Here is a 20,412-nt window from a genome sequence, read left to right as displayed (position 1 = left end):
GCTACCTCTGCACTCTCTCCCCACTTTTGTCCCTTCTGGCCTGGGAATGGGAACAGCTCCAGGTACCACACTGTAAATAGTACCCCCTTTTTCTTCAAATTATAAGAGAATGTTTATTTGGAAAGTTAACAGAGGTAGTAGAGTGAGCCAGCTGGCTAGGCTCAGGAAACAAGTTAGCAGCAGAAGAGGGGTCTTTGGAGCTTAGGAGAGAGAAAGGCGACGTTAATGCACCTGGGGGAGAGGAGGGGCGGGGAAAGGCACGAGGTGCTCCTGAGGGGGAGAGCACCTGTAGCCCCTTAAAGCCTCCAGGGGCTATCTGAGTCTAGAACCAGCCATTCCTGCTGGGAGCCGGAGGGGACAGCCAGGGAGGACAGTGGATGCCCAGGGCTGCGGAGGTCAGTAGGAAGGCCTGGAGAGTGTCCAGAGCTGAGCAGGTGGATGAGGTGTTCCTGGCGGTTCCGGGAGAAGGGGGTGGGCAGAGGCGGGCATGGAAGGGGGGACTGCACATGGAGTCCCAGGAACCAGAAGTCAGTCCTGTCCTGATCTGCTGGCTGACATGGGCAGGGACTTGTGCCTGTGTGGCACTGCCATGGCCAGCGTGCAGAAAGTGAACCAAAAGTCCTCTGAACTGGCTGAAAAAACGAAATTAATTTCTTTCCAAATGTTGATCTTGTCTTCTTGTGCACTTTAAATTGGTAAATTTTATGGTAAATTACACCTTAATAAAATTGTTAAAAGGTTTAAGTAAAGCAAAAATAAAATACCCTCATAAACCCGGCCGGTGTGGCTAAGTGGTTGAGCATCGACCTGTGGTCCAGGAGGTCAAGGTTCGATTCCTGGTCAGGGCACGTGCCTGGGTTGTGGGCTTGATCCCCAGTAGGGGGCGTGCAGGAGGCAGCCGATCAATGACATCATTGATGTTTCTATCTCTCTCCCTCTCCCTCTGAAATCCATAGAGACATATTTAAAAAAAAAATTCCAAGCCAAAACGGCTTTACTGGTGAATTGTACCAAGCATTTAATCAAGGAAGAAATTAACACCAATCCAACACGAAACCTTTCATGATCTAGGGATTCAGGAACACTCCCCAGTGGCAGTTTATGAGGGCACCGCTGCTCTGACACTAAAATCAGGCAGATGTATTACAGGAAAAGAAAACCAGGCCAGCATCCCTCATGGACACAGATGCCAAAATCCTTGGCAGAAACTCAGCCAATTGACAACATCCAGCAATAGATAAAAATGAAAACCCTCCACGACTGCAGGTTATGCCAGGATACAAGGGTGGTTTAATGTCCTAAGATCAGTGTGACCACCCTGTTACCAGGCTAAAGAGGAAAAGCCTTGTGACAATCTCAAAAGATACAGAAAAAAAAACATTTGACAAAATCCAGCACGTATTCATGACTGAGAAACACAGCAACGACAAAAAGTTACCGCCCAGCTGGCGTGGCTCAGTGGTTGAGCGTCGACCCATGAACCAAGAGATCACATCCCCAGTAGGGGGTGTGCAGGAGGCAGCCGACCGATGTTTCTCTTTCTCACTTTCACCCAATAAAGGGCGCCCGTGAGAAACCTGCACGCCCCTCACCTCGTACCTTGTGGGGAAAGGCGGGACCAAGGCAGGCTGTCTGCTCACACCACTCACTCCCCAGTCATCCTGCCGGAGGTCCCAGGCAGTGCAGTTAGGCAAGAAAAAGGAAAGTCACCCAGGTTACGAAGGAAAAAGTAAAACTGCCTTTGTTTGCCAAATGGCAAGATTCACTAAGTGGAAAAGCCTAAGAAATCTTTAAAAAATAACCACTAGAACTAACCGTGGAGTCTGGCCGAGCCACAGGATACACAGTCCACACACAGAAATTAATTTTATTTCTATGTAGCTGCAGTGAACAATTGGAAATGGAAAAATTTTTAAACAATGTCATTTACAAAAGCACCAAAAAACCCAAAGCAGCCCTGGCAGGTTTGGCTCAGTGGTTAGAGCGTCGGCCTGTGGACTAAGGGGTCCAGAGTTCGATTGTGGCCAATGGCACGCACCTCAGTTGCAGGCTGGGCCGCAGGCCCTGGTCGGGGGCGTGCAGGAGGCAACCAGTGGATGTCTCTCTCACATCCACGTTTCTCTCCCTCTCCCTCCCTCCCGCTCTCTCTGAAAATCAGAGGAGTGAGGAATAACAACAACAGGAAGTGCATAAGATCTAAATAAACATTTCGACAACCAGGAGGGATGAGCGACAAATAAGCACAGGCGAAGACGCTCAGCCTCGACAGTCATGAAAACCGCAGTGAGAGTCTGCTGCACACGCACCGGAACGAATAAAAGTAAAGGGGCCGGCGGATGCCAGTGCGCAGCCAGGGTGTCGGCAGACCTGGCAGCGGCTCCTGCAGCCCGATGGGGAACCAGCAACGACGGGCATTCACCGTGAGGCAAGCAAAACTGCTACGCGCCTGCTGAGTAAAAGCAGCCAGGTGCAGAGCGCACGAGGCTCTACAGCAGGCCAGGCCCCGGCACGGCCCGTCCGGCAGCCAGGGACAGGGCATGAGGCTCTACAGCAGGCCAGGCCCCGGCACGGCCCGTCCGGCAGCCAGGGACAGGGCATGAGGCTCTACAGCAGGCCAGGCCCCGGCACGGCCCGTCCGGCAGCCAGGGACAGGGCATGAGGCTCTACAGCAGGCCAGGCCGGCGGCACGGCCGGTCGCCGGGCTTGGGGCTGGTGCAGGAGACTGGGAAGATCGGGCCTGATGAAAACATCCTGTGTGTTATGATTGCCATCACCTGTCACCGTCAGAACTCATTAAATTAATGCATTTTATCCCACAGAAGTTACATCTTGAGCCAGTGGTTAAAAAGAAAGACAGAAAAGCAAATCCCAGCCCTGCCCCTTCGGCTGTGTAGCTTTGGGTGGTTCCCACCTCTCCGCCGTCTCGTCTGTAAAAGGGTTGATTAGCGGTGGAGGAAGCCGCTCCTGGCTACATTTATCAGCGTTGCAGGCCCTGTTCCTACTCTGAAAGCCCCGGCACTGTCACCAACAATGTGTCCTAGCAGTGTCGTCCACACCCTGTCTGGGACCTGCACGGTCTCCTTGTCACAGCCGAGCCACATTGTTAAAATTCAACCATGGCTGTCATCCATCTTGCTCTGGTTATCACGTCACCCAGACTGCAGCCTTGGGAGGCTGCCATCACCAACATCCACATCAGAGCTGAGAGGGGAGAGAGGGGCCCCCCCGAGCCTCATGAGCAGCCAACCCCAGAAGAATCCTGGGACACGTGGTTTCTAGAAATTGAAACTAGACTCAGTTTTCTGAAGCACTGTCTGGGACCAGCTTGACTGCGCTCCACACTGGGTCTTCCGGGGTGAAGGACAGTCTGCAGAGGGTCCTGCTGCAGGAAGGCAGGGGTGCCCTGGACGCCCACCAGCATCGCGCAGGCAGGTGAGCAGCGCCTCACTCTCAGGTGGGCGTCCCTCTCCTTATCCAGTGTCATCCAGCTCTTCCTGTTTGCTGCTCCAGAGCCTGGGGGTCGTTGCTGCTGCTCCCTGGTCCACGGGGCCTCCTGCGCAGCCAAGCAGGTGTTTCGCTGCACGAGGACACCAGGGTGCTCTGCACGCAGCCCACGCTTGTCTGTGACCTCTCCGTGCATAGCAAGGCCTGCTGGGCCTCTCTCTGCCTGCGCCCTGCACACCCTGCCATCCCTGCTGTCCCTACCTTCCCTGCCCTCCCCGCCTTCCCTGCCCTCCCCATCTGCCCCAGCTGACAGGGACTGGTTTTCTGAGGTGCACTCCCCTTTCCTCTGTGCTTGCTGCCCTGAGACACCCCCTGCTCCCCCTTCATCTGGGCAAGTCCTACAGGACCTTAGAGGACCACCCCTCAGGGGAGGCCAGGGACCCCTGCTGGGGCACCCATCACCCTCTGCCCCCTGCCCTCTGCCCTCCACAACAGAGTGAAGGCTGGACGAGACTGGTCCTGGTCCCAGGGCCATCAGCACCACTGTCTCACTGCCACATCTGCTGCTGCAGCCAGCCTGGCCATGGCCCTCCCATGGCTCCTCTGGATGTGGCTGCTGGTTGCAGGGACACAAGGTGAGCTGAGCCGGGAGCCATCCGGCAGCTGCCTTTCCCTTACCGGGTAGGCTCACCTCTCCCCACCTGCAGAAGATCTAGGCAACGTTGTGCCTGGTGCCAGTCCCCGGGGTCAGCTCAGGCCGGCTCTCCTGCATGAAGCCCCAGGTGTCCCAAGTTGTGTGGCTTTACCTTTTGGGGGGATACCCGGGAATTCTCCATTCCATCCAGCTCCCAGGGGACAGATGGGGAGGGCGGGGAAGGTGGGGTGAGCAGGAGGGACCACCTGACCAGCCAGATGCTGGGGGATGAGACCAGGGCCCTTTGCACACAGACCTCGAGAGTCATAGACACTGGTCCTCATGCTCCTTACCCGGAGCCCTAGGAGGCCTTCCTCATCCCAGTGACCCCGGTGACCCCACGAAGCCTGCTGCACCCCAACTGAGTGTTGCCCTTTGACCCTGTCAGCTCCAGCGGGGGCTGAGCCTGGGGGAGGGGGTGCAGTCAGCAGGCTGGGTCCTGGAAGCACAGTGTGGAGCCGGGACCCCACTTTCTCCCTGCACCTGGCTTGTTCTGCCTGTGTTTCCCTGGTTCCTGGGCCTGTTGCCCCAGGCATTCCCCACCCCCTCCAGCAGCCCTTGCTCGGTGCACGGCTGCCCCCAGACTGACCTCTGTGTCCCCTCGGGAGCCCTGCAGGCGTGAAAGATGGTGATATGCGGCTGGCCAATGGGACCTCTGCCAATGAGGGCCGCGTGGAAATCTTCTACGGAGGCCAGTGGGGGACAGTGTGTGACAACCTGTGGGACCTGACGGATGCCAGCGTCGTCTGCCGTGCCCTGGGCTTCAAGAATGCCACTGAGGCACCAGGCAGAGCCACCTTCGGGCCAGGTAGGCCAGCCTGTCCCCGATCCTCCCAAGCAGCCCATCCTAGGAAGGGACCTGGGACACGAGCACATTGTTCCCACACCCTCTGCAGACAATGGTGGGCCTGGTGCAGGGAAGGCACCCCCACTCCCGCCCACTCACCCCGCAGTGGCTGTGAGGAGGCTCATGGGCACGTCCCTCGGGATCAGCTGTGGCTGTTCCCTCCAGCCCAGAAGCCCCACTCCTGGGAATTTATCTTCCTGAAACAATTTACCCCCAAAAGAAAAATCTGTGCAGGAAGATTTTCATAGACACAGTGGCTGTGATTCCTAAAAATGGGAAATAATCGAGGTTTTTAGTAATGTACTGTCCATGGAGCAGACAGACATGAGAAGGAAGGCCCGCTTGTGGCACGATGCCACGGCAATAAGCGGGAACCCACAGTCAAGGAGCCACCAGTTGTCCCAGGTGAAGGACACACTCACGTAACACAGAGCTCTAAGGGCTCGGGACTCTGGAGGTTTCCCATCCCTGTGCAATCCGGGCAACTGTTCTTTGCCTGGCTTCTCGAGGGAGCCCGGCCCAACCTCCTGTGTCCGTCCTTGCTGTCCCCCCAGGAAAGGGCCCTATCATGCTGGACGAGGTGCAGTGCGTGGGGACGGAGCCCTCGCTGGCCAACTGCTCCTCCCTGGGCTGGCTGAGGAGCCAGTGCAGGCACAGCCAGGACGCCGGCGTCGTCTGCAGCAAAGGTGTGTGTGGGGCTCGCCCATCCCACGCCCCCCAAGGTGCTGGCCCCCCCCGGGGCCCTGGGCCCGGGATGGTGGTCCTGCCACTCCCTGGCCCTCCCAGCCCATCATACACCTGGGCACAGGTTTGCAGGTGACCCCCACTCCCCAGGTGGGTGGGACAGTCTCAGAACCCGGCCTCCCAGCTACCAGTCCTAAAGTCCCCGACTGTCAGGCAGTGAGCCCCGTCTCGAATGCCCAGGATGTCTACAGAGTGCAGGCTTCTCTCCTTAACCGCCAGCATTTTATCTCTGCTGGTTCCCTGCAGAAGCCTGTCACATAGGCCCCACCCACCCCACCAGCCGCTGACCGTGCTGGGGTACTGCTCTTTCTTTTTTATTAGAGAGAGAGGAAGGGAGAGAGAGAAGCATTGGTTACCTCCCACACAGGCCCCTACCCAACAAGGGATCGAATCCCACAGCCTGGGTGTGTTCCCTGACCAGGGATCGAACCCAGACCCTTCAGTACACAGGACGATTGTCCAACCAACGGAGCCACACCGGCTGGGGCTGGGGACATTTCTTTCTTTCATTTTTTTAAATATATTTTTATTGATTTCAGAGAGAGGGAGGGAGAGAGAGACACATCAATGATGAGAGTCATTGCTCGGCTGCCTCCTGCGCGCCCCCTGCTGGGGATTGAGCCCACAACCCGGGCCTGTGCCCTGACCCGGAATCGAACTGTGACCTCCTGGTTCATAGGTTGATGCTCAACCGCTGAGCCACACCAGCCGGGCTGGGGAAGTTTCTTGATGGTGGGAGGCCTGTTACAGACAGCCCAGCCACCCCCGTCCCTGCTACGTCAGACCAACAGGAGCCTGGGCTGCTCTGGTTGTCAGTCCCTAGTCCCAGTTTTATGGTTGTTCTTTGCTCCCTCACGTCCACCTGGGGCTTCTTCCTGGACTTGCACACGGGGCCTGGGGGGTGCTCCAAGGGAAGCCAGGGTGTCTTCGGAAGGACAGAGCAGCTGAGTGGAGGGCTCGCACTGGGGAGGGGTGCAGGGGGCCCCTGGGCTGGGGTGGGGTGCAGGGCAGGAAGCACTGATAGCCGAATCCCGCGGTGAGTGGTGGCCAGAGGAGGCTCCTGAGAGTCTGGGGTGTGGGGAGGAATGAGGGGACTGAGCCCACCAGTTTAAATGTTGCAATTGATCTAAACCTAATTGTGGCAAAGAGAGAACAGGTGGATTTAGTTCCCAGTGATGCTTTGGGAGGGGCGTGAGTCCCCTTGAACCACCCTTGGTGCCCTGAAGGTGGCTGCTAAGGACAGAGAGTTCTAGCACTAGGGTTGCTGAGAGACCCTCAGGCTTCGACGTCACCCCAGGGAGGAGGTCTGGTTTCAGGAGGTAACATCTGGGTGGGATTTTAAAAGGATGGGGCCTCGGGCTCTGGAAGTCAGCATCTCCAAGTCCTCCACCTGGAGGGGCTGCCTGGATCCGGGGGAGCAGATGAGTAAAGCAGGGGTGTTCGACAGGGTGGGCTGGGAGGACTGTGGGCCAGAGCACCCTGTCTTCCAGAGCAGACATCCCTCGTCTCCCCAGGAGTAGCTAAGGCAGGGTCAGAGGCTGACAGTTAAGGGAAGAAACTGACTCCAAGGAGGAGAAGTACTTCCGGGTCACAGAGCAGGCGTGTGATGGGCCCGCGCTCGCCTGAGCAAGCCCGGCACATTCCCTCTGCCCTTTTTAGAAACCAGAGGCACCCGTACCCTCGACCTGACCGGCGAGCTCCCCGAGGCCCTCGAGCAGATCTTTGACAGCCAGGGGGGCTGCGACCTGTCCATTGAGGTGACAGTGGAGGGCTCCGAGCACCTGCGCATGTGCGCCCACAGTCTGATCCTGGCCAGCAACCCCGAGGCCCAGGCCCTGTGGAAGGAGCCAGGCAGCACGGTCACCATCGAGGTGGACGCTGAGTGCCTGCCTGTCGTCACAGACTTAATCAGGTGAGTGTGCTCAGGGTGGGGCTCTGGGCGTGTCAGTGTCCCAGGACCCCCAAACCCCCCTGCTAGCGCGTGTCCACGTTGTCACCAAGGTGCGTGCCTCTGAGGGGATGTGCTTTGAAATCATGGACTTAAAGAATCGCATGCATTAAAACTGCCCTCTCTCCTTCTGATGACCTCCACGGCTTTCTATGGCTGAAAGGGACATGCAGGAGTTAACAGATGGCATTTAAAACAGATTAGCGTAGCTTCTTTCCAGCCACTTGTGAGAACCTGTTGGACAGCCTGAGCCATCCTGATGGGGTTTATTTCTAGGACGTATCTGAGAATGAGGCAGGTGCCTAGCCAGCCTCTGGCAAAGCTCAGGCTCAGGTGTCCTGGCCTCTTGGCCCTGTCCAGGCCCCAGAAGGCCTCAGGAGATCCCTCCCCATAGGGGCCAGCGAGCAGACACTCCCCTTCCTGCTGCCCTGTGGCCACACGCAGCTCTGTACCAAGACCTCTGTCAGTTACCCCGCTCCTTGCCAGTTTCTGTGGTTTCTCAGGGTCACTAACAGCCCCCACCCCAGCCTTTGGTACTGTTTTCTACTTTTCAGGGTGTTTTCAGGGCCAGGGAACCATTATGACCCCTATGCCCACCACTCAGGTGCCTGCTGAAGGCTGAGGGGCAGGCAGGAACCCGGGGGTGGGGGATTGGCTGGGTTGGGAGGTGAAGCAGCGTCCTCCAGGGACCCACCCACTTGTTGGTGCCCAAGCAAGAGAGGTGGGCCCCCCCCCCCCAGCTGTCCTGCTGTCCTTCGGGGCAAGGGATGGGGCCAGGCTTTTAGCTTCCACCCACCCCTCCAGGTACTTTTATTCCCGAAGGATCGATGTCTCCCTGTCAACCGTGAGGTGTCTCCACAAGCTGGCCTTTTCCTATGGGGTTGAGCAGCTGCAGAGCTACTGCTCGGGCCTCTTCTCCTTCTTCCTCCCCGAGGACCCCTCCTTCCAGACGGCCCTGGACCTCCACGCCTACGCACTGGCCACCCAGGACCCCCTGCTGGAGGAGCTGTGCGTAAAGTTCCTGGCCTGGAATTTCGGGGCCCTGATAGGGTCCGAGGCCTGGCCACGCGTCCCCATCGCCCTGCTCCAAGCTCTGCTCTCCAGGAGCGAGCTGGCCGTGCCCAGCGAGCTGGCCCTGCTGATGGCCCTGGACGCCTGGAGCCAGGAAACGGGAACCACCAACAGGGACGTGGAAGGCCTGGTGGAGAGGGTCCGGTTCCCCATGATCCTGCCCGAGGACCTCTTCCAGCTGCAGTTCAACCTGAGCCTGTACTGGAGCCACCAGGCCGTCTTCCAGGAGAAGGTCCTACAGGCCCTGGAGTTCCACACCGTGTCCTTGGGGCGCCTGTCCCAGTTCCGAGGCCTGAACCTCTCCTCGGACGCCTACCAGCCCCGGCTCTATACCTCGCCCACCTGGAGCGGGTCTGTGAAGGATAGATCCCGAGACTCCTCCCCCTATCAGAATAATTTCTACAGCTATAGGTCCTACCACACCAGGGACAACACCTACCAGTCCTTCAACACCCCACCGCACCCCAGCTTCCTCTTCCAGTCCAGCCAGGTCTCCTGGTCTCTCATCTACCTCCCCACTGTCCAGAGCTGCTGGAACTATGGGGTCTCCTGTTCCGCTGACGAGGTCCCTGTCCTGAGCCTCTCCAAGTCTGGCTACTCGGATCCCACCATTGGCTATGAAAACAAAGCCCTCATGCTCTGCCAGGGCCGCTTCGTGGCCGACGTCACGGGTTTCAAGAACGGGAAGGCCATGGTCCCCAATGCCCTGGACACCAACAGCTCCAGGAGAGCTTCCCTCTTCCCCTGCCCGGAGGGGTCCTTCAGCAGCTTCCGAGCCGTGATCCGCCCCTTCTACCTGACCAACTCCTCAGCCCTGGACTAGGCAGGAGGCTGCCCTCCCAGGGAGCCGAGCCGAGCTCCTTTCTCTCCACAAGCAACCACCTCTCACAACCGGCCTCCAGATGGCCCCCTGCTGCCACTGATCTCTCTCTCTCTGAGCTTAAAGAAAGTACTGGAAGGTTTCAGCCCGGAGGCCGAGAACCCCCAGTTTCCCCGCTGCCTGGCTGGCTGGTCAGGAAGTGAGTGAGAAGACACGATCGTCGTGGCTGCTGGATTTCCACCGCCTTTCACTTGCTCAGCCCTCTGTTGTCCCTTGTCGCGGATCATTAAAACCGTGCAGTGGCCCCAGGTCCTCTCCTTCATGCAGAAAGGGTTACCGAGTGAGTCTCTTCTGCGTTTATATGTTGGGTGTGCCGGGCCCCGGGGTACAGGGAACAAGCAGACCCGGTCCCTGTCCTCACGAAGCCCCAGGCTAGCGGGCGAGACAGGCAGTGATCGCAAGTACACACACACCGGGCACTTGAAACTGGGCCCGTGGTGATGGAAACCCGGGTGTGCGGTGGCGGTGCCGGCTGGGACCGCCTCCAATTGGATTCTGAACAGGACGGGGCGCGTTCCGGGGAAGGAACAGCAGGTACAGGGAGTCTGTCCTCCGTAAAGCCTCGCACGTGTGTGCACAGGGATGGGAACAAAGGTTGCCACGTCAGCGTTGTTTCTAAGAGTGAAAACTCGGAAACAACTCAGCTACCCATTGGCGAGGGGCCTGACGACAAATAAAAGACCCCCGGTGGTGTAGGTCAGGGGGAAGAAGGATGTGCAGGAAGGTCCTGGGTGGCCCCCAGGGTCAAGGCAGAGGCAGGAGGACCCAGCCCGGGGTCCCACGGGGACGTCCAGTTAGAACAGCAGCGCGGGTTCCGGGTTCCGAGAGCAGGGCCAAGCATTCCAGACCGCCCCGCTTCCCTGCGATGCACCCCGGGCACAGGGTCCCCGGGCTGGAGCCTCCGGTTGGCCGAGCTCGGGCCACGTGCCTGCCACTCTCGGCCAGGGGCTCGGAGAACGAGCATCTGGACTGTTTTGGCCTCGGGAAGGGGAGGCGGCCCAAAGCCCACCCAATGGGAGGAAGGTTCAGACGCTGGGCAGCCAAGACATCAGCGACCCCCCCACTCCTTCCCCACCAGCATGGAAGAGACGAAGGCAGAGAAATGGTCCTCCGCCCGCCCCCCTCCCCAGGGCGGCTTCCCCTTCCCCAAAGGGAGCCCAGGCCCTAGGCTCCAATTGCCACGCCCAGCTCCAGGCCCATCTCGGCCACTTATTTGGCAATTCCTTGGTTTTTTTGTGGTTGTTGTCATTAATCCTGACCTCAGGATTTTTTGAGAAAGTGGAAAGGAGGGAGGGAGGAGGGAGGGGGGAGAGAGAAACGTCTGTGTGAGAGAGAGACGTTGATTGGTTGCTTCCCACAGGCATCGAACCCGAGACCCTTCCGTGCGCAGGCCGGCGCTCTAACCACTGAGCCAAGCCGGCCAGGGCTCCTTCGCATTTTTGTTGTTGTTTTGTTTTGTTTTGTTTTAAGCCTCACCAGAGGACCTTTTTTCTGTTGCTTTTCAGAGAGCGTGGAAGGGGAGAGAGAGAGACGCATCGACATGTGTCCCACGTCAGGGGCTGCCTCCCACACGGCCCGGTCGGGGCTGGGGCGGCCTGCAGCCCGGGTGCATGCCCTTGACCGGGATCTAACCCGGCCTCAGTGTCCCGGCCGGCGCTCCTGGGCCACACCGGCCAGGGCTCCTTCGCATTTTCTAAGTCGTTTATTTAAACCGCACCGTGGACCGCCACCGGCACCGCCGTGGGGCGCAACAGCGGCAGAGAACAGAAAGGAAACTCCCACGTGTGCGACAGACGCTCAGCGGCGACCCCGGGTGAGCCGCCGTGTGGGGGCCGCCGTCAGCCGCCCCCTCCCTGCGGCCAGCACCTCGCAGCAGAGGGGTGGGCCCGGGCAGGGAACGCCGTGCGCTTTGGAGGAGCAGCTGCGTCCCCCGAACGTCAGGGCCGGCCCAGCGCCATCCTCATGCCCTCTTTCTTCACCCACGGGATCTGCCCAAGGGCACGGGCAGTGCCCCAAAGCCAGGCGCCAGGCTCACCTTCCAGTGAGGGGGAGCACAGAGGCGCCTCCCGGAGGAAGCAGCCTGCTCTTGAATTCGAAACCCCTCGACCAGCCCTGGCTGGGTTGCTCAGCGGCAGAGCGTCGGCCGCCCGGCAGGGGGTCAGGAGCTGGGTTTCTGACCAAGGGCAGGCACCTGGGTTGCAGGTTTGACCCCTGGCCCCGCGGTCAGGGCACCTGCAGGAGGCAGCCCATCAGTGTTGCTCTCTCACACTGAAGTCTGTCCCTCCCTCCCTCCCTCTCTCTAAAAATCAGTGGAAAAAAGAATGGCCTTGGGTGACGATTAAAAATAAATGAGGGAATGACTGACTGAAACCTCCAACCAGCAGAGCCCGGGGTTTCAGGGACCAGAGGCAAAGCACTAGCCCCCGGGTGCCTGGGTGCGTCTTGAGCACATCTGGGCGATCCCAGGAAGGAGCCAGGGGATCCCCACTTCCTCTGCCACAGTTAGGAGTTTGGGGAGCCTGTGGTGGGGGTGAGGAGCATGGGCCCCGTTGGAAACACTATCCCTCCGGCCACGGCAAGTCCTGGCCGCTCAGGCCTCACGCCCAGGTCTGGGCCACCGACAGGCTTGTGGCTCCTTGAAATGCCTGGAACTCGAGGTGACTTCCTCCTGCTCCACCCACGTGGCCCAGGGAGAAGGTGGCCAGCCCAGGCCTCCCTGAGAGCTGGGCCGAAAAGGTTCAATGTGGCCGCAGCTGATCTGGAAGAATGTCGCTGGGTGGGCAGGCAGGGGCCACGCCCGGGAGTCGCAGACCCAGGAAGGAATGCGGAGAGCCTCTGCTCCCCCCGCACCCGCTCCCGCGGCTCCCTCTCCTCCATGCCCGGGCCAGATGTGCCCAGGCCAGATGTGCGCCGGGCTGGCGGGGCAGAGGCTCCTACGGAGGCCCCTGGGGCAAGACATGGGTCTTGTTTCGAGCTGGAATTGGAGGGAGTGGGAGCTCTGAGACCACGGGCCAGCTTAGGGCAGCTTCCGCTCAGGCCCTGTAAACCTGCAGTTCTCAGAGTGGGTCCGACCGGCAGCGCCCGCAGCCCAGGGCACTCGTTAGTGATGCGAACGAATCCTCTGGGCCCCAGCCCGGCGGAGTCAGGAACCCTGGGGATCCTGGGGCACTGAGGCAAAGCCTGGTGTCTGCACCAGTGACCGCCGCTGCGGTCACGCCGGGGTCCTGGGAAGCTCGCAGAGCCCTGCCTCCTTCGCCCCTGTGCTGTTGCTCGGGACGTGTCCGATGTGCTATCACTCGGGACCAGATGGGAGCTGTTCTCCCCACCGACGCCCGTCTGTGGGGTTGTTTCCAGCACCGCTTCCCAGCTCTCTGATGCTGATCCCAGGGCGAAGGGTCCGTGCCACAGGACCCCACTCCAGACTCCAGTGGCAGCCGGGGCGGGGGGGTCCATCTGCTAGAACGGCCCCAGGACTCAGGGAAACACTCTACTACCGTCACTGGCATATCATAAACAGGAGCCCACGTGGGAGCAGGCCGAGGGAAGAGAGGCCCGGGCGGGGGCTCCTTGTGCCCTCTGGGTGCACCACCCTCCCGGCACCTCCACGAGCTCACCTAGGGGGAAGCTCCTGGAACCCCATCATTTAGGGGTTTTATGGAGGTTTCATTCCACAGGCAAGATCAGCTCAGTCTCCCACCCACCACCCCTGAAGTCGGGCGGGGCCGAAAGTACCAAGCTTCTAACCACGGGGTCCAGTGCCCTGGTCGCAGGCCCCCGCCCTCCCAGAGTCACCTCCTTATAGCATAAACTCAGGCGTGGTCACCGGAGGCTCATCATGAAGCCCAAAGAGGCCCCTCTCACCCCAGTCACTCAGGAAATTCCGGAAGTTAGAGCAGCTCTTGTACCAGGAACCGGGAAGAAAGCCTAATATGCACTTTTTATTATATCGAAATATCAGAGCCCCCCACTGCACTCCGGGGGGTCCGCCCTGCCTGTGCCGGCTCCCCGGGCTCCATGGGGCGAGGGAGGGGGCTGGGCAGGACTGCCCCAGAGCGGGGGAGGCCGTCTCAGGTGTGCAGAGAGGCGGGCCTGGGGCCTGGGGCAGGGAGGCGGGCAGGGGGAGGCGAGCGGGCAGCTGGTCCCCATCAGGCCAGCCTCAAGCCCGGCGAGGAAGCCACGTGCAAGAGGCTTTGCTTCAATCAGGCGGACCCCAGGCAGGGATGGGTCGCCCGGGAGGAGCGTTGCCTTAGCAACACAGACCTAGGGGGTGGTGATGGTAACAGGGCTGCTTTTGACCTTGGCCAGCTCCTGGGGCCGGTGGCTTTCTCAGCTCCCTGCTTTGCCATTGGGGCCGGTCCCAAGCCTGTGATGAGACGCGGTTCTGGGGGGAGGCCTTTGGTGACCCCTCCCTACCACCCTCTCCTCTCCCAGGCCCGTTTGAAAGCGCAGACACCAAAGCCTAATCCCTGTTTGCCCCGGAGCGTCCGGGCCACACCGGCCGCTTGCTCACTCGGCAGCCACAACCCCACAAGCGAGGGAGCCCGAGTTCCAGGTGAGTCTGAGGCAAAAGGTGGTAACAGCCTGAGAGCCGTCTCCAGCGGGACCCCTGTCTCTTTGCTGTGTGACCTCAGGCAGAGGCTTCACCCCTCTGAGCCTTCGCTTGGTCTCCGTAAAGGGGGTGCTGATAACACGCCTCACTCCCTGTCTGCAGGGCTGTCACCGGTACCCCATGGCGGGGGACCTGGAGGCTCCCCTGGGCCGCAGTCCCCTTGTCCCGACGGGGAGGGTGTGTTTGGATGTGGTGTCTGGAGGGTCCTCCCTGGGTGCAGAGACAGCTGTCTTCGTTTGCTTTGTCCTCGCGGGCGGAAGGGCCGGGGGAGCTCCCTGGGGCCTGTTTAATAAGAGCACTAATGTCCTTCGGGAGGGCTCCACCCTCAGGACCTACCCATCTCCCCACTGCCCCACCTCCTGCACCATCACCCGGTGGCAGTGGGGGGTGGGGGGTTCAACCTTTGATTTTGGCCGGGAAGGGACACAAATTTCAGTCCTTGGAGGGGTGTTTGTGCCTCTCCCATCGTCACTGCCAGACACTCGCGAAAGCTTTCCGCAGCCCCTGGGGTTATAGGCAGCGTTGGGCATTTGGGGTCCAGGCTTTGCAATCATTCAAAGGCTTCGTGTTGATTGGGGTTCGGGGAAGACGAGAGGAGAGCTGGTCCCTGCGGGTGCGGAGCCCACACTGGGCTGCCCCCCTCAGGGGCCCGGCCTGGGGGACAGCCAGGAGGACTCGTTCATCCCTGACCACACGACGGGCGGGGAAGCTCCCGGTGACCTTGCCGGGCCTGTGGGACACGTCACAGGGAGCCCGCCTGGTCTCACGCAGGTCAGAGGGTCTCTGAAAATGATTAAAAGTTCCAGCTCTTTTGAGAAGGAGTCTCTTCACTTTTGCACGTCGGGTGTTTCTGGGCTGCGGGTGGCCAGACCCCAGGGGGCCGGCGGCCTGGAGGACCTGGGCCCCGTGTCCCCCCAGAGGGGGGTCTCGTCCTGAGCTCGCTCAGGGTGGGGGTGAACGCCCTCCGTCGGAGGAGGTAAAGGAGGCCAGCTCCCCCTTTCGGCGGTCAGGGTGGTCCAGATGCTGTGGCCCCAGGGGCTGACCCCCGAGGGAGGGAGTCATCAGCCTGCGGGCCCTGGCTGTCCCCATCCTGGCACCTGCTCTCCACACAAGGACCCCCCAGGGGGAATCCAGAGGGAGAGGGGTCCCCGAGGCCCAGGAGGAGGAAAGCTAGCCGGGCCCCTTTAAGGATCTGCGCTGCCAGAGGAGAGAAAACGCAGAGCGAGCCCTTTGGTAAACATCTGAGGGCAGCAATAACAACTACCAGCTGTGAGAGGGGGCGCAGGGGGGCGCCGAGGGGGACGGGGGAAGGCCGGCCTTGCGCCTCGCTCTGCCGGAGGGTGGGGACCAGCCCAGAACAACGGGCAGAAACAGGGAGAGTCGTTGGTTCGAGGGCAGAGGACAGTGGGCAGGCCGAGCCGCCGCTGAGCCGACCACCTGGGCCTAGCAGCTCCCGCTTCCCCAGGGGCCTTTTCCGAATGCGGGAGATTGTCAGCCCCTCGTCACAGTGAGGACAAAGGGAAAGGAAGGTTCCAGTTCGTGGGAGTGGAAGGGAGGGGAGGGAGAGCCACTCCCAATACTTCAATTGCTCGCCCCGTTCTTTGTCCATCGGGGGTGATGTCCCTTCTCTAGATCTCACCTTGACCCTCGCCTTCTCCCTCTGGGAAGTCTCGCCGCAGCCCCCTGTGGGGCCTGTCTGCCCCGCAGCTCTGTCCAGGCCAGTCCCATGGGGCCACCATAGCTACTCTTCTAAAGTACCCAGTGGACACGTCCCTCTGCTCCAGCCCACACAGATCCCTGTGAGGATAGGAGACATTCGTTAGGATGCCTTGGGGCATGAGTAACACATGCAGTTCAGAAAGGCTTAAACTTTGGAGGGTGTTTTTGTTTGTATCGCCTGGGAGGTTCAGAAGCTGGGTGGGCTTCATGGATGGTGGAGCCAGCAGTTCAGCCACGTCCAGAGGACCAGGTTCAGGGCCACGTGCCCATCCTACCGTCTGTAGCACCAGCTTCCCTCACGGTGCCACATCAGCTGTGGTGGCTCCGGCTTTGTACCACGACATCCAGAAAGCAGAGTGAACCTCTTTTCAGAACTCTTGTTGTAGTTATCTATTTCTGTCCATCAAATCACCCCAAAACTTAATAACAAAATCTTTTATTTTGCTTATAAATCTGCAGTTTGGGCAGGACTTAGCAAGAACGGTTTACCCTTACCCCACATGGCATCACCAGCTGGGGCAGCTCAACTAGGGTCTGGAGGCTCCATTTCGAGACGGCGACATGACTGACCACTCCATAGCAAAGTTCAGGACTTTTGGCTCCTGACTGAAGAAAGCAGCTTGAATGTGGAAACATGTAGCCTGGTTGCACTGGGGGCACTGGCAGCTGTTTTGTGACCATGAGGCAATCCAACTTGAGAAAGAAGCACGCAAAGGAGCGGAGAGCCTTGACCGAACATGGCCATGCCTGTGCTCCCTTGGGCCTCTTCAGTTAAGTGAGGCAGTAAATCTACTTTACTGTTTAAGGCTGTGTGAGCTGGGTACAGAGTTACTTAGAATACCTTAACCAGTACAGGAGGTTATTGTAATATTTCTCCTATTTCAGTATAGGGATTGTCTGTATGTCTGTCTACTCGATTAGACAACAAGCAGCAGGGACCAGGCCTCAAGCATTTCTCTGCCCCCAGTGCCCAGCACAGTAAGTGACACTCGGTTATTTGAATCCTACTTGGAGAGACAATACATGAGAACCACAGGTGTAGCTACGTTTCCAGAACCTGCAGGTGTTCACATCATCGCCCTGCGCCCTTCTCTGCCCTCAACCTGCTGGTGCTCCTTCACCGGCTCGTTTCCAAAGCCCACGCGGTCCACATCGCAGTGGCTCCCCCCAAGGTGTGACTGTGGTGGAAGAAAGACAAGAAAGGCAAGTCAGTCCCTCTTCATCGGAGCAGCCAAATGCCGACAGAGACTCGCAGGACTGCCGTGGGCGGCGGGGCGCAGCCGAAGGAGGGGAGCCTCGGCGTTTCTACACCATCAGCATATTTCACGGCAGTCAACTCGGCCCGGTTCCTGTAAAAGCCGTCAGCCCCGGACGCGCGGCCTTTCTTGTTTTGCTTGTTCAAGGTTAACGTCTCACAAGGCAAATATCCTCCCGCTCTCCAGCCCCACCGAGGAGGTTTGGCACACGCAGCTTTGCTGAGCACGAGGGAAGGAAGCCTCAAAAAAATAAAAGACGTGTGTCCTGAGAGCGCTTCTGGGAAGAGAGCCCCCGGCTCACCCTGCAGCCTGCCTTCCACGCAGCGAGTGGGGCCCAGGACTGTCCCCTGGGCCCGTGGCACTTCCTTCAGAACCAGCCGGCTGGAGCCCAGTCCCAGGCCAGTCCCAGGACGGTGGTCACACGTTTTCACCCATCTGTGGGAAACTGGCAAGATGAAGACAATGTAGCCATGTCCTCAGAAAGCTGGGTCTCAGTTTGGTTTGCTTTCCACTGCAAATAAAACACCAGCTCGACAGGCACAACCAAAAAGGATGGTTTACACATCTCACCCCAGGGACCCCGGGGCCAGGGCCCCGGAGAGCGTTCGCATGGGGGGCTTGCGGCCCTGGGGGCCGTGCATGGCATCGGCGACGGGCAGCTGTTGGGCAGATTTGCACCATCCTGACGGCAGTAGAACCTTCCTTTGTATTTCCCTGTCCTTCCTTCTGCTCCGGTCGCTTCCTCAGGAAGCCAAGGGGATCACTGGACCTAGTTCTGGGATGCTGAGCAATTTCAACCGACAGGATTCCTGCCACCTGGTGACCTTTCCTCCCAGACAGTCACCCCAATACAGCCAAATGCAGACAAACTGTCGGCGAGAAATTAATAGCTTGACCTAACTAAGCAATGACTGTGGTGTCTATATAAATAAAATTGTCTTTGCAAAACCAACTGGACAGGTTTTTGAAAAATGGGGATGTGTTTGGAATGGTCTGACCTAAAATAGAAGCCTGGCCAAATAACTGGCCAGCCGCCGGTGCAGGACTGAGCTCTAACCCGAGGGCATGGCCGGGAGGTGCCGCTCTGGGTGCTGGTGAGGTTTCATTTCTCGTTCTGGGCAGTGGTCATGTGGGTGTGCTCACTTTGCAGGGGGTTGTCCAGCTTCTGTGTATATGTTGTGATTGAATTTTTAAAAAAATGTCTTCCGGTATCTCTCCAGCAGGGGACCCGTGGGTCAGAGACGGGCACTCTCCCCAGGCAGCTGGAGTCTGGAGGGTGACCTGTGGGAGGGAGGAATCGTCCGCAGAGGTGGCCCCACGTGAGAATCTCCAGGCCACCGCTCTGGTTTGTGGGTGAGCTGCTCATCTTGTGAGTGAGGGACGAGGGGTGGCAGCCCTGGTCGGCGATGTGCCTGAGAAACGCTGCAGGGACCGATTGTGTGGGCACAGGTCTGGGAAGGGCTCTCTCTCCACGTGCCCTCTTCTGGAACATGAGCTGGCCCAGAGATCTCTGCCTCTGAGAGGCTGTCATACCCTGCCTGGGACTCGCCACCATCACACCAGCCTTCAGTAGATGCCTTGGTGTGGCAAGGTCACCCAGTATGTCAGGTCATTCTTTTTGATGGCCAAGTAACAGTCTCTCGTGTGCATGTGGCACATTTTATTTATCTGGTCAGCATGTGACAAACATTTGGGCTGTTTCCACCTTTTGCTATGATGAACACAATTCACACTTAAGCCTTTTTTAAGCGGCAGTTCTGTGCGTTATAATCGCTCTGTTCCCTGCACAGATATGAGTAGCAATAATAATAACTACCATCTACCAAGCACCTACTGTGTGCCCACCAAGCACATGCTGGGTGCTGAGCTCCAAGCCGGGCTCTTCCTATGTCAACAGGGGGAGTTCTTGCCATACCCCGGTGCGTGTGGGAGGTGTTACTGTTCCGCTCTGTGGATGGTGGAGCTCGTGTCCAGAGAAGTAAAGAGGTTGGCCAACATCACAGTGGAAATGGGACTCGTACCCAGGTCTGTCCTGCAACAGAGTCCTCCCGTTGTGTTTATCTCATTTTTGGCAAGGGGACCCTTCTTGAACTGGATTTTGCATATTTTGGGGTCTCCCCCAAACTGTAAGCCTCTTCAGGTTGAGGACCAGGTCCCCCGATCTGTCCCCTAGGCTCGGCCCAACTCCCTGGTTGGCGGTTCCTCCCACGCGTGTTCGAGGAGCTGCTGTCGGGTTGCCGCCTGGGGGCGCTACGCTCGGGGCTGCTCAGCATCCCTCCCCTCGGCCTCCTCCTGGCTGCTGGATGGGCGCACGGCGCAGGCCTGGCCAATCACAGCCCTCAGTCCTTCTGGCTGCAGCGATTGGCTCAAGGACGCGCTTAGGATCCAAGGCTGGCCAATCGGAGCCTTCCGCGAGTATTTGCCATAGTAACGGCTGAGGCCACCTGCCCGCTCGGCAGGGCTGGGAGCTGGAGGGACCAGCGAGCTGGCGCTGCCATGGGCGACCCCATCCTGCCCCCTGAGCGGGATGCGCCGCAGATGTTAAAACCGGTGTTGCGGGAAGAGGTCCATGTTACCTTCTTGGGTTAAAAAAAAGCAAGAGAGCCCGACCAGGCGTGGCTCAGCCGTTGAACATCGACCTGGGATCCAGGCGATCCGGGTTCGATTCCCGGTCAGGGCACATGCCTGGGTTGCGGGCTCGATCAGTGACTCTCATCATTGATGTTTCTGTCTCTCTCTCTCCCTCTCCTTTCCTCTCTCTGAAATCAATAAAGATATATATTTTTAAAAAATTATAAAAAAAAAAATACATGTTTAAAAAAAAAAAAAAAGCAAGAGACAAAACAGTGCCCACAGTGTTACCTGGTGTGTGTGTGTAGCTGTGCAAATGTGAAAATAGAAGGCAGATGCCCGTATATGGACATGGTTCTCTCCGCATGAGTATTGGTTACTTTTTTTTTTTTCTTTTTGTTTATCTGAACTTTCGAAAACTCAACCTGGATTCTGTACTTTTGAGAAGTTTCTGTCCTTTCTCTCCTGTTTATTTTAAGCTAGGTTTCACGCAGTCCCTCTCAAGGAGTCGTTTCTGGCACATTCCTCTCGGGGAGTAAACAGGCTCGGCCTGAGTCATCTCGTTTGCCTTTCTATGGCACAGGCTTTTACAACAACCCCAAGATCTGCCCTAGCTCCAGGCCCGGTCC

General features: G+C 58.8%; 1 protein-coding gene across 2 annotated transcripts; it reads left to right on the top strand.

Annotated features, from left to right (window-relative positions):
• Window positions 1-2,592: 2,592 nt before the first annotated feature.
• LGALS3BP (galectin 3 binding protein) lies at window positions 2,593-9,898 on the top strand. Of its 2 annotated transcripts, XM_016206299.2 has the most exons (6): window positions 2,593-3,432; window positions 3,940-4,079; window positions 4,755-4,946; window positions 5,540-5,671; window positions 7,389-7,641; window positions 8,482-9,898. In XM_016206299.2, exons 2-6 carry the CDS (start codon window positions 4,028-4,030, stop codon window positions 9,569-9,571), a joined length of 1,719 nt encoding a protein of 572 aa, XP_016061785.2. In that variant the 5' UTR covers window positions 2,593-3,432; window positions 3,940-4,027; the 3' UTR covers window positions 9,572-9,898. The 2 variants fall into 2 exon arrangements, with proteins under 2 accessions (XP_016061785.2, XP_087681828.1); XM_087825702.1 differs by having other exon boundaries at window positions 2,593-4,079.
• The last annotated feature ends 10,514 nt before the right edge of the window (window positions 9,899-20,412 follow it).

Source organism: Miniopterus natalensis, chromosome 17 (assembly GCF_054644295.1).
Source record: "Miniopterus natalensis isolate mMinNat1 chromosome 17, mMinNat1.hap1, whole genome shotgun sequence".
NCBI classification, from domain to species: domain Eukaryota; kingdom Metazoa; phylum Chordata; class Mammalia; order Chiroptera; family Miniopteridae; genus Miniopterus; species Miniopterus natalensis.
This window is presented reverse-complemented; position numbering and strand designations above follow the sequence as displayed.